The following is a 13888-nucleotide window of genomic DNA, read 5'->3' on the forward strand; positions in this document are numbered from 1 at the left end:
AATATTCTAAGTGTGGCCGTACCAGTGATTTATATAGAGGCATAACTATGTCCTTGTCATGAGAATCTAGACCTCTTTTGATGCATCCCATAATTTTATTTGCCTTGGCAGCAGCTGCCTGGCACTGGTCACTAAAGGTAAGCTTGCTGTCCACCAAAATCCCCAAGTCTTTTTCACTGGCAGTCTTACTCAGTAATTTACTATTAAGTAAATAATCATACCTTTTATTATGTCAACCAAAGTGCATTACCTTACATTTGTCAGCATTAAACTCCATTTGCCAAGTCTCCGCCCATGCTTCCAGTTTCCTTAGATCCCCTTGTAATATTTTACTATCCTCCTCATTATTGATTACCCTGCAAAGTTTAGTATCATCTGCAAATATGGACACCCTGCTTTGTAAACCCTTTACCAGGTCATTAATAAAGATATTAAACAAGAGAGGACCTAATACTGACCCCTGCGGCCTCCACTGGTGACTGTGGACCAGTCTGAATATTTACCATTAACAAGTACCCTCTGTTTCCTATCAGTGAGCCACTTGCTAACCTAAATACATATGTTTTCCGCAAGTCCCAACATTCTCATTTTACATAACAATTTTTCATGTGGTACAGTATCAAAAGCCTTTGAAAAGTCCAGGTACACCACGTCTAATGCATGACCCATGTCCAGTCTTGAACTGACCTCCTCATAGAAGCTGATCAGATTAGTCTGATAGGACCGATTCCTTATAAACCTATGTCCCCAGGATATGATGCCTTCCTTTTGAACGTCCTTTTGTCTTTCCTTCTCTCCAGACCTAAATACCATCTTTTTCTCCTTGAGAAGAGCTTTTATATTAGGGTTAATTCATAGTTTGTTGTTAGAGAGCACCTCACCACTTTTGTGGGTACCATGTTGTCCTCACAAAAATCAATGTAGTCTGTTATGCAGTGTGTGAGACTTCCCATGTCCTCCTCATAGAAATCCTGCAGCTCTTCCCATAAAGTTGTGTCAAAACAATCCCTCCGAGCCTCATCGCACTCCTCAGACCATATATCCACTGTGTGGGTTACAATTGGTTCTCTACATACAAGTGGCTTGGACACAGGTCGCAGATGCACCAGGTTGTGATCTGATGTTCTCAGGGGCAGTAGGGCTGATGAGTTACAAATCTAAATATAAGTTTACAAATATAATTACTAAAAATTAGCATTTCTGTGTATTGAATTAGTGATGGGGAAGTTGAAAAAGCATGAAAGAATCAAATTAAAAGTTCAAAAAAAAAGTTCAAAAAGCATGAAAAAATAAAAAAGTAAAAATTAAAATCACCTCCCTTTCCCTAGAACACATATAAATGTGTACAATTTGTTCCAAAAACATTAAGCTCTGTGAACAGAAAAAAGTGCAGATTTTTGGAAGGCATTGAGTAAAAAAAAAAAAAAAAAAAAAAAAATGGGAAGGGGTTAATAAGAATAAATGCAGGGCCATAGGTATATATTTATGTAACCTTATCCATTCCTCTGTTCTTCAGTTCCATTCATCTTAATAGGGTTGGTTTGCTGGGAGGGACCTAGATTTCTGCAATAATGGGACAGATGCAAAAACTTTAAGCAGCAAATCTGCCACATGTGAATTCACCCCTAGTCAAAGCCAGACTGTTTGTCCATGTAAAAAGATGTAAGAACATTGTATCTTAAAGTGGGACTATATTTTAGTGCCTTGCAAATCTTGTTACCAGCGAAGTTTCTTGATGTACAGTACTAAGAAAAGTATAGAAAAAACCCAGAGGAAGAAAAAGAAGAACTACCTATAGGTGACGCACAGCCTGGTGACTGCTTTCAAACTTTTTTTTTCATTTCACAGCAGTCCATGTGACTTTGGTTTCCGTTATTTCCTTCCGCAAGATCTAAAATAACCTCTACATTTTAGAAATGTGCAGTTCTGCTCGTTCTGCTTCAGAATGTGCCATGTAGAGCAGACCACATGCATCCCCTCGCTCTACTACTAAGCGGTGTAGCCCTAAGTCACATGCTACAGACGTCCACATTGGCACTTGCTTGCCCTCACGTCTAATGTTACCTCACCTCCTTCTTGCCTTGCTGACCTTTACATGCCTGAAGCTGTGAGATTTTCACCAACTTCTCTGCGGAATAATTCCAGACCATTGTTATAGGTTAACTTTGTGGCTTGTGTTATTGACTTCCAATTCTACATCCCGAGGTCATTGGCTGCGATGACACCACTTCTTCATTCATTCCTGTGGCCCCAAGCAGCTCAAGTGGAACCCAAGATGGTGTGCTCTGTGTTATGTGTGGTAAGTGACTCTCTTATTGTGTCTTCTGGGGTTTTCTAGCCCACAAGCAACTGAATGAATGAATCAAAGGAGTTATACTGTTAAAGTATTAGTATAGGGAGCACAGTATATGGGGACACGTAGGAGGCTGAAGTTGACGTTGAACCACCAGCTTGAAGATTAACCCTAGAAAATACATTATATTATGATGACAAGATTCTAACTCTCTGTAGATATTCTCAGCCTCAATATTACATGTGTAGGTGAGATAGGCGACATGCCAAAAACTATGCACCAAAATATTGTGGAAGGTTGTGAACTCAATTTAGGCTTACACACCCTCCTGGGCTTGGTAACCTGCGGTCACACACTTTATATCTTCCTATTTCCATAGCTACCCCTGTGAAGGCTTCTGCCAAGATGCTAGCATCATATAAGTATTTGTATCCATCTGTTCCAAAAATAAGTGCCAATTAGGTAAATTAAGTAAATTTACAAATTTGGAGGTTTTAATGGCAATTTTAATTGCATGCAATCTTTTTGCACGTGTGTCTTAGTTTGGTTGTTCAACACAGATTAAAGTCTATGGAGGGCAACATCCTAAAAGGATACCCCTCTGTGGTCCATCCAAGAGGCACAACAACTGGATCCAGTTTTCCAATGGATTATATGGATATCTGTTCATTGGAATGGCTGTCATATAAACCTAGATTTTCCCTGCAGTGGTCTTGGCAGAGTAGCCTCCATATTAGATTGACCGTCTGACATTATACACTCATTGACAAAGAATATAATGCATCAAGAAGGAGCTGATGGAATGGGATAACACTTTCTATGTGCGAATGTAATGATGATATACGTAAGTGGTGATAATATTAGAGGGGAATATTGGGGAAAACTGTTCAACTGAAACATTGGGTTGCCTTTAGCCTGGATACAAGGTAAGATATGGGTGGGCATGGAGGCAAGTTTGCGTAAGTTATACTGTGTTACATTTACCCAGTGGACTTGTACATTCTACACAATTGTAGGTCGCCAGAGCTGTTGTCCCGCTTGCTCACATAAATACTCATAAATCTGGCAATTGGGCAGGCCAAGGAAATGTTATGATCTGGTAGAGACATTCCTGGGAAGCCTGATTCAAACCCGACCGTCATCAATTCCCAAAGAGAACTTGGATTCATTACTAAAGACAATACTGTCCCAGTCCATAGCAGTTTAGATTTCATGTTCATTTTACCATTGCAAATGAAGGCAAAGGTGGCTGTCTGTCAATGGCAGGGCACATAAAATGCTCAGTGTCCCCAAACTCTAAGTGTCTGAACATGGCCCAGACAGAGACAGGAGTATGTAATGAATGTGCTATCTATGTCTGGATGGTGGACAAAGAAACTGTGGGAGCTACTCATGAGTGTTGACTGATCAAATAATCCATTCTATTGGTTGTCTGTCTGGGCTGTCCAGATCCTGTTTGCCATGTGTGCATGCTAAATACAGCTCCTAAGACCCCCTAACAGCTACATTAGAACAGTCTACATGGCAGGCAATTCGTCAAAACGACCATCCTGCTTCTCTCCATCAAATCATGTCCCCAATATCAAAGTCTGTCAATTGGGCAAAATGTCTTTGAGTGTATTTGAGTAAAGATATATCTTGTAGTCAATGATTTATCACCAAGAGGTACACTACCCAAAGGTGGCCCTGAGAGTCTTTTTATATGGCATTGGGGGAAGAACTTGTATGCCTTCTTGTGGCAAGATCGGTGACCTATCAGACCACACTGGTAATCATTTACATATCTTCCAGAAAAATAATTACATGCAGAGTTTTACAGCAATTTTAGTTTTATAGGTGTGGGTTTTTTCACGTGTATTTGATGATTTTTACTATTATGGGGAAATTTTAGTAACAGAACATAAAACTAAAGAGTGACATAGAAGAAATACATTATGAGAAAATTTGTCACTAAAGGCAGTCTGACAAGACTGGCAACAGGTTGGATTCCTCAAAAATGTTGATAGAATATAGGTGCCGCAGTGTAAAGTGTTAAAGGGAGTTGCCAGGATAGGGGAGTAGCTGGGGAAGCAAATGGGGCATGTGCAGTGGCGTAACTACCGCCGTAGCAGCAGAGGCAGCTGCCACAGGGCTCGGGACATTAGGGGGCCCGGCATCAGCCACTACCGCTGCATTTTTTTTAATAGGCTGTTATCGGCTGGAGTTACTCCAGCCGGTAACGGGCCCTATTTACTTACCGATCCTGGCAAGGCTGGAATCGGTAAGTGACGCCGTGGGCCCCACAAACACTGTCATTATATTCGGGGGTCTTTTCAGACCCCCGAGTATAATGATCGGAGGCCAGGGATAGGTAAGAAACATAAAAAACACTGTTACTTACCTCTCCACGAGCCTGCGTCCCGGGTCATGTGACGTCTGACGTCATAAAAGATGGACTACTGCGGAGGCAGACAGCGGAGGACTGCACCGGAGCCGGGAGATAGGTGGAGTAACAGTGTTTTTTTTTTGTTTTTTTTTTATCTCCCCTGGGTCTCTGATTATTATACTCTGGGGTCTGAAAATACCCCAGAGTATAATAATTGTTTATGGGTGTCCACAGTGGGGCATAATACTGTGTGCAGGGGCCACTATGGGGTATAATACTGTGTGCAGGGGCCACTAAGGGGTATAATACTGTGTGCAGGGGCCACTGAGAAACATAATACTGTGTGTAGGGGCCACTAAGGGACATAATACTGTGTGCAGGGGCCATTATGGGGGATAATACTGTGTGTAGGGGCCACTGAGAGACATAATACTGTGTGTAGGGGCCACTAAGGGACATAATACTGTGTGCAGGGTCCACTAAGGGACATAATACTGTGTGCAGGGGCCATTATGGGGGATAATACTGTGTGTAGGGGCCACTGAGAGACATAATACTGTGTGTAGAGGCCACTAAGGGACATAATACGGTGTGCAGGGGCCACTAAGGGACATAATACTGTGTGCAGGGGGCACTAAGGGACATAATACTGTGTTCAGGGGCCATTATGGGGGATAATACTGTGTGCAAGGGCCAGTGAGAGACATAATACTGTGTGTAGGGGCCATTATGGGGGATAATACTGTGTGGAGGGGCCATTATGGGACATAATACTGAGTGCAGGGGCCACTATGGGGCATAATAGAGCGCGCAAGAATGCGGAGGAGGGGGGGCGATCGAGGTCTTTGGTGTCGGTCGGGGTGGGGGGGCCCATGTCAAAAGTTCGCCATGGGGACCCGCCATACCTATGTATGCAACTGGGCATGTGCCAAAGGTGCTGGTTGTCAGGGGGCAACATGAAAAGTAGTGAACTGAGCCTTTACCCTGGGCGAAGGAAAACCTAGTAGCTACAGTTCTGTCCAGGATTAGAAGCCTCCACCCCAACCCAACCTCACCCAACGCACTTCAGAGACAACTGTAGTACTCTCCTGGACAGACACCACCCAAGAGCTCCACTTTCTCAGCAAGTGACATTATGTCTGTTGGTCACATCACCATGCTGCAGCTCAGTTCTATTCAAATTAATGGGACTGAGCTGTAGCACAGCCATGTGACCAACTAAGCTGATAACCTTGCTCATGGATGGTGTCTATCCAGGAGTTTGATAGAATTGTCTCTGAACTCTAGCATTGGCGTTCTAAGTTCTTTTGTTGTTATTTGGTTTAACGTCACTAACCTGGGATTATCAGCAAGAGGTCACTACTGCTGACACAATATATTTGATCATATCAGAATAATTTTCCCACAATGAAATTGGCATTTCTCTGTATGAGAAATTCTAGGCCGGTCACCGCTACATGCAGTGTGACAGTAAAGATAATCTGTAACCTTCTTTGATAATAATTTTCCATAGATGAAGAGATTATCAGCATGAATGCTCAGTATCAGTCATATCAAATAAGCTAGTATCTGCAGTGATCAGAAGTTACTGAGATGGGCAAATTCACACTCACTTCACAAACCACAGCTTTACATTTCCAGAACACCTACTTAGAGACTGTTCTATGATATCTACTTTGGATCTTATTATCATACACAGTATGTTTCATACACAATATGGCAAAAAAACAAATTGTCACTGTTATTGCTAAAATTCAATATGACGGGCTTTTATCATCGTATACCTATCAGTGGCCCTACTCTAAAGACACCATCAGCGGTGATCACAGACTACTCTGACACTGGGTGTACATATTGTATTAATGTAGTTCTGGCAGACTGTGACAGCTGGCAACTCTCTTCACCTTTGGCGGCCAACAGCTTTCATGTTTTGCCCTCTGTGTCTCCGTGGTCTGCATCCTACCTACAACCTCTGTTTCTGCGTGCTTTCTGGCCACCTGTTAAAGTTCCACTTCATTCTGCTTGCCCTGACCTCTGCATGTTTACCTTTGTCTGAGCTTGTTCTGCTGGCCCTGACCTCTGCATGTTTCCTGAGCTTGTTCTGCCGGCCATGACCTGTGCTTGTTTACCTTTATCTGAGCTTGTTCTGCCTGCCCTGACCTCTGCATGATTCCTGAGCTTGTTCTGCCGGCCCTGACCTCTGCATGTTTACCTTTATTTGAGCTTGCTCTGCCAGGCCTGACCTCTGCATGTTTACCTTTGTCTGAGCTTGTTCTGCTGGCCCTGACCTCTGCATGTTTCTTGAGCTTGTTCTGCCGGCCATGACCTCTGCTTGTTTACCTTTATCTGAGCTTGTTCTGCCTGCCCTGACCTCTGCATGTTTACCTTTATCTGAGCTTGTTCTGTTGGCTCTGACCTCTGCTTGTTTACCTTTATCTGAGCTTGTTCTGCCTGCCCTGACCTCTGCATGTTTACCTTTATCTGAGCTTGTTCTGCCAGGCCTGACCTCTGCATGTTTACCTTTGTCTGAGCTTGTTCTGCTGGCCCTGACCTCTGCATGTTTCCTGAACTTGTTCTGCTGGCCATGACCTCTGCATGTTTACCTTTATCTGAGCTTGTTCTGCCAGCCCTGACTTCTGCATGTTTACCTTTATCTGAGCTTGTTGTACCACCCTGACCTCTGCATGTTTACCTTTATCTGAGCTTGTTCTGCCAGCCCTGACCTCAGCATGTTTATCTTTATCTGAGCTTATTCTGCTGGCCCTGACCTCAGCATGTTTATCTTTATCTGAGCTTATTCTGCTGGCCCTGACCTCTGCATGTTTACCTTTATCTGAGCTTTTTTCCACCTGCCCTGACCTCTGTATGTTTACCTTTTTGTCTGAGCTTTTTCTGGCTGCCCTGACCTCTGTATGTTTACCTTTTTGTCTGAGATTTTTCTACCTGCCCTGACCTCTACCTGTAAAACATATCTAAATCTGTTCCACTTACCCTGTATCTGACTGTTTAACTGTTATAAAAGAACTCTTCCTGCCTTGACCTTGGTGGTGAGTTATTGATGGGAGAGGTCTCTACTTTGGCTGGAACACTCCATGATTGATACAAGTTTCCTGTTGATTTTACTACGGTGATGTAGTCCCTAGTGGTGAATACACTCTCTTTCGGTGACCTTTTTCAGTTTTCCCTCCCCTCTGCTGCACTAGAGTCAACCTCAATAATAGTTATTTTTTTCTGTGTTCTTTCAACGGGAAGAAAGGGGGACACTGCTTATTGTAGAGACATGTAATGATCATGGCTTCATTGATATGTTTGGGGAGAAAACTGCAACTACTGAAAGTGGAAGGGGGAACCCTCTGTGGCTGAGGGGAAGTGAGGCAGGTTACAGCTGTGGCTGCAGAAAATGAGGGGGATCAAGCTAAGCAGTGTTGTGATTACTATTTGAGGGATATATTTACAACTACTGTATTCTTCATGTATGTAACTGAGTGTGCACTCTGAGTGTGTTTGGTGCTCTCTTCTGATGCTCCTAATATTTACAGAGCAGGTCCTATATAATAATGGAGTCTACAGCCATGCGGTGTTTATTGGGAGGTGGAGGGGGGCAGCAATTTGTTTTATTCTTTTTATGAAGTCATTGTTCTAGAAATCTTAAACACACATGTACTACTTCATGCAGAATGTATTGTAGAGTACAACTCATGTGACCTAGAGGAGGAAAGACTTTGTGCCAGTCTTGTAAGGTTGGACTGTTTAGCAAATGACTGGAAAGAATCTTTATGCAAATGATTAAAAAGCATACTTGGGGAAAAAAAGTATAGTAGACATATAAATTTACTATGTATTTTCAGCTTTGCTCAGCATTTTCTCAGATTACTCGATCTGGACAACCCCTTTTCTAAGTGAGCATCTGTTAGCTGCCATTGTTATAATTTTGATGGCACATTGTCTTCCTTAAAGGCAAAGGATTGGGTACATTACAATTCAACATTCACTCTTCTTTAACCTTTGACATCTGCCATTGGGAAAGAGTGGGAATGTAGTGCACTAAATTCTGGAAACATTTATTTTAGTGCCTGCTTTGGTATAAACTAAACATCACAAAATGCAAGGTCAGCCACAGAGGTATCACGAGTTCCTAGGAGTTATTAGGGACAGTGCATACAGAGTTTTTTGGCGAGGATTTTGATGCTGAATCCTCCTCAAAATCAACCACCAAAAAAAGCCTCCCAATAGAGTTCTAATAACGTTGTGCGTTATTATATAACTTAACAGTTGTACCATCCCAGAAAGAAGCTGCTGGCTTGGTTGTACATTAGACTAAGTTTGCCCATTAACTTGTCACTGAAACCAGGAAGTGGATGGAAGAGGAGACAAGAGAGAAGGTGAAACCCTGAGATGGCAAAACCCTTTTAAATTACATCCACTGTCCATTAAGCAATTCCCCTTTGTTGACTGCAGCACAAAAAAGTGTCCAAAAACACTTTCTTATTATGGCAAATGTCATGCGCAGCAGAATTCTGCCTCAAGTTGATTGGTAAATCTTCTCCAATGTCTTTTAATTATTCTTTAATACAGAACAGGAAATACACATAGAGGGATCTGTGGTCACCTTTGTCATATAAAAAGTCAGCATTGTTTATTTCAGTTTTTGTTGGGGTTTTTTGGTAACTACTTTTGTCATTTTTAAATACATGCATAGGAGGTGGTTAAAAAAGCACCAATGAATGTGTCCTGTATAATAGATGACCATTGATCACAACTGTATTCTTTGCTTTTCCAGGACATCTACTGATGATATGGCCATTGCGTCCTTTTGGTGTTTATTGATGTACACATACGTTTTATTACCCTGGATGAATATTTCTGATGGAGCAAAACATTTCTCGCCCAGTGGCTGCCAACTGGTAAGTTCACCCATCTCCTACTGGATATCAGTCTGGATGAAAATAGCATTAAACTCATTTAATTTCAATATGTCACACCATCCATTACAACAAAGTATGAGCATTTAAGAAAAACATTTTAGAATGGTTTTGCATTGGTTGACAAATTTAGCATGCTGAAAAGGCAAAACTGATCTATACAGGCCAAAAATGACAAATTTCAGGACTTGTTATGTGTACCTTTAAGTTCTGTGTGTGAGATGTGTATGAGTGGGGAGACAGTCTAATGAAAATGTTACGGAAAAGAAGGCATGATGGATTTCCATATCTTGGTTCTATCTTTCCAGGAGGATAAATCACTGGTATCTCTTACATAAACATGTACAAAATTGAATGTTTATGGGGGGTCATGAGAGATAATGTGTACAATGTGCATGGCCAACCATAGAGAGTTGTGGCAGGGTATAGCTGTAGAGGTTACCCAAAGGTCCTTCTGAATTATATAATATACCACCACTCCAAAGGGCAAATAATAGATAGAAGCTTCATTACTAGAGATAAGCGAGTAGTATTCGATCGAGTAGGTATTCGATCGAATACTACGGTATTCGAAATACTCGTACTCGATCGAGTACCACTCGCTGTTCGAATGTAAAAGTTCGATGCAGAATCAGCATTGATTGGCCGAATGCTATACAGTCGGCCAATCAATGCTGGTTATTCTCCTACCTTTAGAAGTCTTCTCCATGCAGCTTCCCCGCGGCGTCTTCCGGCTCTGAATTCACTCTGCCAGGCATCGGGCCTGGGCAGAGCCGACTGCGCATGTCCGCTTGTAGTGCGGGCATGAGCAGTTGGCTCTGCCCAGGCCCGATGCCTGGCAGAGTGAATGAAGAGCCAGAAGACGCCGCGGGGATGCTGCACGGAGAAGACTGCACGAAGGATCCAGCCCGACCCTCACTCGTGGACTTGGTAAGTGTAATTTGATCGAACGTTGCCTACCCCTGAAATGAGCATTTTCCCCCCATAGACTATAATAGGGTTCGATATTCGATTCGAGTAGTAACGAATATCGAACCTCGGACATTTTACTGTTCGCTCATCTCTATTCATTACATATTTTACATGGGGGACCAGGAGCTTGCATGTGCATACAGGACTGAGCCAAACATGTATGTAGTCTGAGTAGAAAGAGTAGTAAGCTGCTGCGAAATACATTTGGTGATGGCTTATCTCTGATAGCAAAAGGAAGTTAAGATCTAACAGTGAACCTTATCTCTCTTATCTTGGCTGTTCTCCCCAAAATCTTGAGCTTAGTCCATATACTAGTGAAGTTGTCATTAGGAAGGGGCTCTGACCCTGAAACGCGTAGGCGGTTAAGGCTTTTTTTCGTGTAATCCATTGTTCCATGTAATCCAAAGAAACATCTGCATGTAAGTGCTGTGTCTGTTTTTTCTATTTTTTTTTCACTGGTTTCTTGTCATTTTGGGGAATTTTAAATGTTTGAATAAAAGAAAAAAAAATTTTAAGTCGACATTAGACTGGTTGCTGAATTACTACTTTTTCTGGATTAGTCCATATACATTTAATGTGTATGGCCAGCTTTACTCATAATTTCTTGAATTCTAGTGTACATCATATAACATATTGTCTCTGCTTTAGGTTTCCAAAGTGGCACACTGTAGATATTTACATCTTACATCAATTCCTAAAGACCTCCCGTCTGATATACAAGAGCTGCTTCTCGATCACAACCATGTGAAAAGTCTCGATGAAGATACATTGCAGCGGTATCCTCATCTTAACAACTTGAGTTTAAAATCCAACAATGTGGCTCGAATAGACACGAATGCCTTTAGGGTCACTTCAAAGCTGGAGTCACTATCACTACAGGACAACACTATATACACAAAATATATTTTGGTATCATTGAGCTTGAAATCTGCCTTGTCCCTGAGGTGGCTGGATCTTTCTAGAAATGCTCTTAATGAGGACATGATAACTACACTTATTACAAACTTGACTTCCTTGGAGTACCTTAATCTGGACTATAATGTTATCATGCGTTTGGACAGATCCTCCTTTGAAGGTCTGAGGAACTTGAAAGAGCTGAGCCTTCAGTGGAATTACATTTATGAGATTGAACTAGGAACATTTGATAGCCTTGTGAACCTGAAGACTCTGAATCTTGCATTCAACCTACTACCATGTATTGTTGACTTTAGTCTGACGCAGCTTCAAATCCTTAATCTTAGCTACAACCATATTGAATGGTTCTTTTCACGGGAAGTCAACATTGAGTTTCAGCTGCAGAAATTGGACATTTCTCACAACCAATTGTTATTTTTTCCATTTTTGCCAAAGAACCATCACTTGCACACGTTGCTGCTGTCTGACAACAAAATGAAATTTTATAGCAAACACTTTGATCAAAATGCTACCTTTACAGATTTCCTCATTCTCAAAAACAATAGGTCCAGCATCACCACTGTTGACCTGTTTCCAGATTCCATCCCAAGTAATCTCTCCACCTTAAATGTTGTAGATATTAGCAGAAACCAATTTGATTATTTGCCAGATGACTTTCTCCCTGCAATGTCATCTATGTCCTATCTGAAACTCAATTGGAACTGCTTAAGCGCATTTGACTTATCAAAGAAACATATTATAAGTGATCTAAGTTTTCTGGATCTCAGTAATAATAGACTGTCAGAGCTAAGCTGGGAAGATAGCAGCTCCAGCCATCACCAGCTAAATTACCTTAACCTGAGCCATAATAGACTGCAGGAGCTGCCCAGGCAAATTTTTAGCACCATGAACAGTCTACGCACCCTGGATTTGAGCCATAACATGATCTCCCTATGTTCTGCTTCCACCAATAATGCTGGTTACCAGGACTGTGTGGACCTTAGGAACATACCATCTCTTCAATACCTTTGGTTATCAGGTTGTGGTTTAACATTGGACAAGCAACGTATTTTCCATGGAACTACATTAACACATCTGGATGTTTCTTACAACCAACTTAAAAATCTTAACTTTTTGCAAGATATTGCTAAGATGCTAAAATCTCTTTCTCTCCGAAACAGCTTACACTTGGTGGACAACAGTGATTTCTCTGAATTCCAAAGCTTGACTTCCCTCGATATATCAGAAAATAACCTCACTACATTCCCAATGTCATTAATGGATCTTACTCTTCAGTGTTTGGATGTCCATGAAAACAAACTAACTTCAGTTCCAGTATCCAGTTCCTACAAACCTCTCATAAGAAGCCTCAATACCATTTACCTTAGTAGAAACTCTTTTGACTGCTGTAAATTGGACTGGTATGGCGTACTGACCGGGTCCAATGGCATCAAGATCCCCGATGTCAAGCAGGTCACTTGTAATTTCTCCAATAACTATATGCTTGTACAGGAGCTTCCTGACTCTGTCATTCATGGTTGCCATTGGAGAAATGGAGGCACTTTGTTGTCGCTGGTCCTTTCTCTTCCCACTTGTCTGACTTTGTTGGCGGCTTTTATATTCTTATACCTTATGTTTAGGCAACCACTGCTTAAAAAGTTCAAAAAACATTTTCGGATTTCCTCAAGTTACTAATGATAAAATGAAAAGCATCAGTAGTGCATTATGTAGCATCATCCTCTAAAGAGGACACGTTGGCTCTCCCACTTTAGTAACTAATATTATTGTCCATGAAATAATAATTCTGGAACCTATTTTCTCAGAACTCTATGCTGTATTGCTTTCAGAGCCGTTATTACCATAGGGCAAATGTTAGGCCTGGTTCACATCTGCTTGGGGACTCCCCAAATGGAATACTGAGCACATTGACAAGTGGTGATCAATGAAAGCACATAGACCCCATAGACTATAATGGGATCCATGTGTTTTCCGCATGTTGTCCGCATGGAACATGCGGAGAGAAAAGTAGTTCATGAACTACTTTCCTCTCCGAATGACTTATGTGGACACTCCGAATGGAATACCGAACGCAGATGTGAACCACGCCTTATACCGGTATCTGGCCCCATAGTAAGTGAGGACCCTCTCAGCCACCCAAGATCGTGCAGGACAGTCCAGCTTGTTGGGTGCTACTCCAATGTTCCTATACAGTCTACCATTGTCTAATCACTGCTGCCAGTATAACTGTGCAAGGACATACCCTTTCAACAAGGGGAAAGGTAATACCCAGTTGCAAATATTTTAAGAAATTTCTAGGAGGAATAACAGAGGAATGACATAGATGTAGAGAAAAGATGTACTGGAATTGTTATTTCATGAGGGATATAATTAATTACCTAAACAGACTATTTTTAGAATATTTATATTATACAATATACTGTA

General features: G+C 41.7%; 1 protein-coding gene across 1 annotated transcript; it reads left to right on the forward strand.

Moving 5' to 3' along the window:
• The first annotated feature begins 1962 nt into the window (after positions 1-1962).
• NRROS (negative regulator of reactive oxygen species) lies at positions 1963-13323 on the forward strand. Its single transcript, XM_075266769.1, has 3 exons — positions 1963-2299; positions 9439-9562; positions 11201-13323. The coding sequence occupies exons 2-3, from the start codon at positions 9455-9457 to the stop codon at positions 13139-13141; spliced, it is 2049 nt and encodes a 682-aa protein (XP_075122870.1). The 5' UTR covers positions 1963-2299; positions 9439-9454; the 3' UTR covers positions 13142-13323.
• The last annotated feature ends 565 nt before the right edge of the window (positions 13324-13888 follow it).

The sequence above is a fragment of the Leptodactylus fuscus genome, chromosome 3, assembly GCF_031893055.1.
Source record: "Leptodactylus fuscus isolate aLepFus1 chromosome 3, aLepFus1.hap2, whole genome shotgun sequence".
Classification (NCBI taxonomy): Eukaryota; Metazoa; Chordata; class Amphibia; order Anura; family Leptodactylidae; genus Leptodactylus; species Leptodactylus fuscus.